At 42.3% G+C, this 8,902-nt stretch overlaps 1 protein-coding gene across 1 annotated transcript; it reads right to left on the minus strand.

The window, feature by feature from the left end:
- Window positions 1-1,149: 1,149 nt before the first annotated feature.
- Window positions 1,150-5,886, minus strand: LOC149552446 (uncharacterized). The gene is made up of 2 exons (XM_089788008.1): window positions 2,170-5,886; window positions 1,150-2,066 (listed from the first exon to the last, which is right to left on the minus strand). Exons 1-2 carry the CDS (start codon window positions 5,024-5,026, stop codon window positions 1,549-1,551), a joined length of 3,375 nt encoding a protein of 1,124 aa, XP_089644134.1. The 5' UTR covers window positions 5,027-5,886; the 3' UTR covers window positions 1,150-1,548.
- Window positions 5,887-8,902: the final 3,016 nt, after the last annotated feature.

The following is an 8,902-nucleotide window of genomic DNA, read 5'->3' on the forward strand; positions in this document are numbered from 1 at the left end:
CCCATCAATTCTCAACTATATAATCTCTAAAATTATTCTCACTAATCTAACACCTAAAACATAATAATTAAAAAAGACTAATGCTTGCTTTTTTGGGAGTTCTTTACTTTACTATGGAAAAGTGCCTGATTAATTTTGTGCAATTGGAGGCCATCCCCATCACCTTTATTTAGAAAAGTTTGGACTATATGATCCAACCATTAGATTTTCAGAACAAAACTTAATACAAATTAATTAAAATTATTAAACGGTGATTTAAGCCAATAAGCTTTCAGTTGAATGTACTTATTATTATTATTCTATCTTATCTTTGGTATGGGCAGAGCAGAGGAATGTTTGATAAGGTGAGGCCAATCCATGTCTGGTATAGATTCACTGTCCATGTCCATCTCCTTTATCAAGGCTTCATATTCATCTACTTAGTTGTCAAGGCAAGGTACATCCACTTGAAAGCTAAGGACAATGACAATCGACAAAACCATCTTGTCAACTGCCTTCTTCCTGTTGTGGAATCAGATTCTTTCGCCTCATCTCTAACAATAATAACCTCAAATGCTGTCATGATCCAATTATTGAACATTCTATTACGTCACCAGACACAAGTAGCCCAGCCCATATTTGTCCTCTCATCAAATCTCACTGTGATGGCTTACATGCATATAAATCACATCATTTGGTTTTCCTTTTGGTTGGCAGTGTGCAAAAATTAAGGTGGGATGAGCTTCTGAAAAATGATTGCTCAATTCATAGGAAAGAACAGGTGATTGGTTTGTATTATTTGATTGAAAGGAATCATAGCAGGTAAAATTTCAACGGTTTCATGACTGTGAACCATAAACATACAAAGACTATTAAGCTCAGAGCGTGATTGTCGTCCATTATCGGCATGACTATAAGTTGAGAAAAAGAGAGGAGGGATATGCTTGAGGCCCATTAATGGTAAAAGAAGGATCCAGCATTCGAATGAAGAGAAAGTGTGTGTACTTGTTGATGAATACCCATCAATCATAATAATATTCTAGCATTCAGCATTCTGCTGGTGTAAGAGAAGTTCACGCATTGCACAATGCAAATACATTTGTAGAATATAGAATCGAATAGAATACTTTTTAACATCGACGAAATCAAAAGGTGGTCTGTGATTCAGCATTCTGAAATGTTGCCTTTTTGTTATTCAATTTGACAATGAACATTCCTATTCCTTGCTGGATTCATTGTACACAAAACGGTACTGCTAAATTACTTATGTACTTGACCTGAATGCTATCATAAGGTCTAAAACACATGCAGTATTGATTCCAAATCTACAACATTAACTGAAGCATTCATAAGAGGACAATCAATGTCTCTGCATAAATCCCACAAGACAAGACCACCTCATAGTTCAAACCCGTGATGTCGTTAGAAATAGTACAGGAGGGGCAGAGTCTCAGTTTCAGAGCCATGGCAGAAGAATTTCCGAGGCAGAATATACACAATTCGACATGACTACAATCAATGGCGGCACATTAATTAGTTACAAAGTTATAAAGGAACAAGAAGAATGTTCTAATTCAGATCTACTATGCTTGAGCCATGAGTAGAGCCGGAATAGATGAGGGAGGAGTGGGAGTAATTGGCCGTAATGTCCTTGAAAGAAGTAGTAGTGCTTCTGGAGGGGGAGCGAGAGTGATCTGGATTGAGGGAAGGGGAGGGAGTCTGTTTGAGAAGATCAATGTGGTGTTTGGGGCAGCAGTCGTCAGAATCGTGCTTGATTTCTTTCAAAAGAGCGGCAACGTCTTTCATGGCTGGTCGTTCTTCAGGGTTGGAATTGACACAGAGGAGAGCAGTGCCGAGTGCCTGCAACATCTCCTGGATCTGAGAATCGGGTCTGCCTTGAAGCCTCGGATCCAAAACCTCCACCGCATCCCTCTTGTGCTCCAACCTCTCCTTCACCCAATCCACTAAATGCATTCCGTCACGGAAAGACGGATCGATCGGCTGCTTTCCCGTCAACACTTCCAGCAGCATCACCCCATAACTGTAAACATCGATTTTCTCCGTGATCTTCATGGTGTACCCATATTCTGTACCACGAACAAACAATGAAAAAAACCAGTTAAGTTTTTTGAATTTTACATTAACAGAGACTGAAACAGAACAAGTAAAAATGTAGACTAGGCGCCTCACCTGGAGCAATATAGCCGTAGGATCCGGCCACGTTTGTTGAGGATTTGCTGAAATCTGATGATTCCATGAGCTTCGCTAGACCGAAATCTGCAATGTAAGGCTCGTAGCGGGAGCCCAATAGTATGTTATTGGCCTTGATGTCTCGATGCACAATAGAAGGCAGGCAGTCGTGGTGCAGATATGCGAGCCCCTGTGCTGCTCCGAGGATTATGTTGTATCTGATCTCCCATTCCAGCATCCCTCTCTTCTCATGCAGCAATCCCCCCAGGCTTCCGTTGGGCATGTAATCGTACATGAGAAGTTTCGTCGTTCTGTTGCTGCAAAACCCCAAGAGCTTCACTATGTTTCTATGGCGGATCGAACCCAGAGTCTTTACCTCTGCCGCGAATGAGTCTCTCTGCTGGCCGGATGTTTTCGCCGGCCACAGCTTTTTCACCGCTATGAAATCCCCATTTGGAATCTGGACCTTGTAAACTACTCCGGAGCAGCCCTTTCCTATGATGTTTGAGCTCACCAGACTGTCTACGATGTCTTCCACTGAGACGCTCAGTTTCTGAAACAACGTCATCTGCCATGGCCAGCCGATTTCCGAGTCTGATTCGTCTTGCTCGTGCGGTGCTCTCCGAGTTTTGACCATGAGAAAGATGCCCAAGAGCAATAAGAGTGCAATTACGCTGAAGAGCAGGCTTATGATCAGCTTCACTCCCGAATGCGGGGCTCCTTGTGTTGACGGCTCAGTTTCTTCGGAAAAACACGAGCTGCAGAGTCCCGCGTTGCCGGCTAAGACGCTGGAAGGCAATCCTCTGAAGAAACTTGAATCGGGCAGGGGACCCGAGAAATTGTTGAATGATATGTTGAGGGAAACCAGATTTTCCAGGGTACCCAGAACGGTCAGGTTTCCGGATAACATATTGTGAGAGAGATCCATGGTGGCCAGCTTGCTCAGCCTCGAAAGCTCCCATGGCAGAGATCCTGAAAGGTAATTCCAGCTCACATTCAATGCAATATCGAGACCCTCTATGCTTCCCATCTCCGGCGGAATGCCACCGGTGAGTCGGTTGCTGCTGAGATCCAGGAGCTGCAATTTTGTGCAGAGGCCGAGCTCTTTGGGGATGAATCCCGAGAGCCCATTGTTGTTCAGCAGCAGCTTATTGAGAGACCGCGCCGCGTTCCCAAATGCTGCTGCGGGAATCGGATCCGCGAGTTTGTTCATGGATATGTCGACCACCTGAAGGCCGCTCAACTGGCCTAGCGTCCCTGGTAAGGTCCCCGTGAGGCGGTTCATGTGGAGATCCAAGTACTGAAGCTCAACGCAATCTCCAATCTCGGACGGAATCGGGCCGGAAAATTGATTATCCGCCAAGTCCAGAAAGTAGAGATTCTTCAGCATCCCAATCTCCCGGGGAATCACTTCGCTCAAGCTGTTGCCGCTGAGCCTCACCCGACTCAATGCACTGCAGTTCCCAATCTCTGGAGGCAGAGCACCGGTCAAATCATTCGACAGAAGGAGCAATTTGCTGAGATTTCTCAGCTGAAAGAGGCTGGTGGGAATCGTTCCGGTGAGATTGTTTTGAGAAAGATCGAGGCTCTGAAGGTTACGGCAATTACCTAGGCTTGAGGGGATTAGACCGTCCAATCTGTTCTGCCATGCGTACAACAGGGTCAGATTCTTCAACTGTCCAAATTCCGGGGGCACCTGGCCTGAAAGCTGATTATTATCCACCTGAAGCTGGCTGAGCCTGGTGCAGTTCACGAGGGAACCAGGGATCGAACCCGAGAGCTCATTGACGCTCAGCTGAAGCTCCATCAGATTCTTCATGTTTCCAAAGGAAGCCGGGATGCTGCCTGTGAGAGCATTCATAGAAAGATCCATGACGACAATCCCACTGCAATTCCCCAACTCCATGGGTATTCTGCCCACCAAATTGTTCTGCCAAAGGAAAAGCCTCTGCAGATTCTGAAGCTTTCCGAGCTCCGGAGGAATCGATCCAGAGAGACTGTTTCCATAAAGGTACAAATTCTCAAGCGCAACACAGTCCCCGAGCTCGGGAGGAATAGGGCCAGACAACAGAGCAGTGTACAATGCAAGCGTCCTAAGCTTTTTCAAAGCTCCAAAGGAGGCAGGAATCCGCCCAGAGATGCTCGTCTCTGCAAGCCCAAGCATCGTGAGATTGCTACAGTTTCCCAGTTGAGGTGGCAGCTCACCTTCAATGTTCCCGTTGCCTCCAATCCGAAACATCTCCAGATTCCTCAGTCTCCCCAAATCTTCCGGTATTCTCCCCCTCAGCTGATTGTCGAAAAGCACCAAATCCACAAGAGCGCTGCAATTCCCCAATTGGGGAGGAATCATTCCTTCCAACTCATTGGAATTGAGGATGAGAGACTCCAAATTGTTCAGCCTCCCGATCTCCAACGGAATGCTTCCGGTCAATCTATTCCCGCTCAGATCCAGGACAATCAAAGACTGGTAATCCCCAATTTCTCTGGGAATACTCCCGCTCAAATTAGTCTCAGACAGAACCAAAGATTGCAGAGACGTAAGCGCCCCAAGCTGAGAAGGAACGGAGCCCATGAGCTCCATGGATTGTAAATTAATATCAACAACCTCGCCGAGAGGAGAACAAGAGATCCCAATCCAACCACAGGGCCCCTGCTCTCGGGCATCCCAAGTAATGAGGCCGGATCCATTGAGAGACTCTCGCCACGACAGGAGGCTCTGTGCTTGGGGATCACACCTTGCAACAACTCCCAATATGGCGGCCATGCATAAAATTAAGGTCCAATTCCAAACCCATGTCGGACACAATTTTTTACATGATGACGGATACCCCAAGGAAAGAGAAGGCTGGAGCGACATCGGGACGATTGCATCACAGCCTAAACAAACATTGTTAATCTCACAACTCCACAATCATAAATTTTGGGCGCTGTGCACGCTCAGACTCTTTTTAAGTACACCTCGTCATACCTACAGAACACCCCATGTAGTACCGACCTCTGTCTGAATTCATCGTGCCAGCCAAATTATATATGAATTTCTACCCTTCCCAACATGTTCCAGTCCTCTCGCTGGATCCAAGGCCCCATTCGTTTTTTATTTCAAAATGGGCACAACACAATTTAAAAATTGTTTGCGGAATTGACATATAATATTCAGGAAATAGGCTGTGCTGCGGGAATCCGGGGAGATGGGGACTCCTCCACCGAGCCATTTAAAGCCATCAGATACACCCCCGTACTTTTACATTTAAGATAATATAACAAGCAACCCAGATTTTGGCTGTACGCACTTTGATCCAGTTCTCACCCATCCAGAAGTGTCGTGGTAAGTATGAGATGATGTATGGTTGAACGAATGAATGATCATTCATGACAGAATCTGAGCTGTCACTAGCAAGTAAATGAATGGAATTGGATCGACAAACGAGGCAAAAGCACTACCCACATGCCCTCTGCTTCTTACACCACCACCCCACTCTGTAAATCTCCTCACTCCGTGATACCCTCGGTATTTTTTTAAGTTTTTCCCCCAATTTCTTTATGCCACCTTCCACTTACTTTCACAGGGGGCTCCCATATTGTATATTCCTTCTTCTCTTGATTTCTACCTTTTTCTCCTTTTCAAGTTTTTTTTATTGTCTGAGACTGCAAGTGCAGCGCCATTATGTTGCAAGAATGCATAAGACAAGAGGATGGGTATCATTACTTGTACTGAGTGAATGCGGATATCTTCCCAACCATGGAAGACAAGCTTGGTGGAGCTCACAGCTGATGTGGATGAGGCAGTACTGCCCAATCACATCTTTTGTGGACGTCTAATCACTTACGTGGTCTCTAAAGGAAGCAGTCAGTTATCATCAATAGAAGCAAACAACAACAACAACAACTCGGTTATTTCTTCAATTCGCTATCCTCCATTATCTCCAACCCTGCATTGCTCTCGATTCTTCATCATTTCATTCTGGATTAGCTTGCTAAATATCTGATTTACTCACTCAGATCAGATTTACCCACCAAATTCATGGAGCTATAACTGATTTTAAGTCAACTTGAAGATGATTTAGTGATTAGGAAGAGGGAGAATTAATGTCAATGGCGCACAAGTTTCCCACACAAAATCAAAGATGAAATGAGTTTGGTGTTAAAACACACCAGGTTTTGGGTTAAGTTATGAATTTAATTAGGTCGTGGTCACCAAAGAGATAGATTTGCCTTTTCATTCAGATTATTGTTTTTGTTTTATTTTAGTGTAGGGTGTACGATACTATCATATGGGATTTTCGTTAGTGTCTTCATCATCACCCCTAACTTGTGTGCCTAGATAATAGGTTTCATATTTTAAGTGTAATTTTAGTCTATTTTATTGATTGTTCTCATTGCTAGTGTCTTTATTGTCCCCTTTCTATTAAAGATCATTTCTTGTATGGTTATAAAAAATAAATTAAAGACCATTGATTTTTGGTCTTGAAATTGACTTGGAACTTTATAGCTGGTGTATAAGATCTCTCGAATATAAAAAAAATTCAAAATGTATAAGATCTTTCAAATATAAATAAAAAATGAAAAAAAGCAAACTAGTAGATATGTATTATAATCATTGCAATGCATTCTTTTTAATTATTTTGTATGTAAAGGTGAGTAATGGGTGAGCCAATAGTTGGCGCATTGATATGTCAATTGAACTGTGTGTCCAAGAGGTATGGTCAATAGTACAAAGATTCGATTGATCATGCAACATTTATCTACATCCATCGTTAACTCATTTTTATGATGGAACGGGCAGAAGGCTTCTGTAACGCCCCGCCAAGGGATCCAAAAGAATTAACCTAAAGTTTCACTAAGTTTGCTAAACATTTTTTTTTTAAAAGTAAGAAAGTATAACATACACATCAAACACATAGTAGCGGAAGCAATAACATGTAATCATCGACAAACATAAGTTACATTTCTTAAGGATCCCAAGATGTTGAGTCACGTTCAAATTTAATTAATTCTAAGTCTAACAACTATCACATACATATGAAAGAATAATCAGAAGTCCCATGTCCATATAATACATTTGTTCCGAATGCCTCTTGGCAAATTAATTCGGAATGCTCAATCATCCACTGTACAAGTCACAGGGTATGAAAGGCTTAAAAGAATTATACATATGTAAAAATAGAAATGCATCAATCTCCACGAATCCATGATACAAAGTACAGTAAAAATATATGAAACTATTCACCATACATGATACATCCATACATCCATAATGATAAAACATCTATCATAAAATCTAACCATCCATCATAATAATCCAAGAACATAGTGACGATAAATGCCAATCACGAAAACTCCAACCACGGTGACCACGGAACGGATCTCAATGGTAAGAGTAAAAAGCACTACCACCCGACCGCATGGAACCTAAATGGTCCACTCCCACCGCACTGAGGAGATAGTCTCAAGTCCCAAACAAGGTATCAAAACACAAAACACAAGTACTCTCTAAGTCTGGGAAATCCTAAAAGTATACTAACTCAAGGGTTCCAACATATATAGACATCTAGACCCAGAGGCACCACAAAGACACGTAGGAAACCTAATATGCAAGCGGGAAAGTGTCATCGCAAAAGTCATGTAGAAGTTACCCGAGCAATCCCTTAGGAATCTCGGGTCCCTACTGATCCCTACAACCACTAGTATCCTCTCGTACTGACGAGGCATACTACGGAATGCAAGGTCGTAACCAAGCGTTCTCTCTACCCCATCCTAGTCTGTACTAGCACTCAAGGCATGGGAGAGAACATACAATTATCTTGTTAGGTTCATTTTCTCTCATTTAGTGTAAATGTTTTCACTTATTAAAACAACTTACAATGGGTTACTCCAGGCAGCCTCTTAGGGCCTCGATCCCCATTGCAAGCCACTTCCCGACACTACACATAGATAACCTACCCTAGGCTTATGAAATCACAAATCAAGAATCATAATAAAATCACCTCAGTCCTATACAAGCAACTAAAAAACATTATAAAAGATAAGCCACAAAATTATATCATTTCTTCATGAGCAACAGATAAGCATCAAATAATAATCATATGATCACGAGAGTTCTCTATCAGCAACTGAAGGCATCAATGATAAATCACAAAATCCAATGGTTCTCCAATGAGCAACCATAAAGTATCCCAATAGTAAATTACAATACTGATCGAAGACTCCAAAATGGTCAAGTCAAAACATGACATCATCAAGAACATAACAAACACTTCAGTCCTCTCAAGCGACCGAAAAGCAATCCAAGTATAACTGATCGGGACTCAAAAATGGTTATCAAATATAACTGATCGAGACTCGAAAATGGTTAAGTCAGTTATCTCAAATACATACACCTCAGCTTCACACAAGGAAACTGGAAAGCAATAACAAACAGTAAACACAATCATGTCATAGAGCACTTCATCACATTACCATGGTCGGGTTAAGAAAGATCGAGACCAAATCATCATGACATCACATTCACAACCCCGTGCCTCTGGTAACAACCTAAACTGGTCAATACTAGAACAACCCCAAAACACAGAGAACACATAGAAAACATCAAAGTCTCAGAGATTGGATTTGAAAGTATATTATTGAGTTAAGGTAAGGTTTATGTTTCAGTTTAACGTCGATTTTCAAGTGACTAGGTTTTCACAACTACCCCTTATGATTAACCCATTTCTATAATAACTTTCATTAAATCAAT

This window comes from Cupressus sempervirens, chromosome 6 (genome assembly GCF_028749045.1).
Source record: "Cupressus sempervirens isolate cs-2001-9-10 chromosome 6, ASM2874904v1, whole genome shotgun sequence".
In the NCBI taxonomy this organism is placed as follows: domain Eukaryota; kingdom Viridiplantae; phylum Streptophyta; class Pinopsida; order Cupressales; family Cupressaceae; genus Cupressus; species Cupressus sempervirens.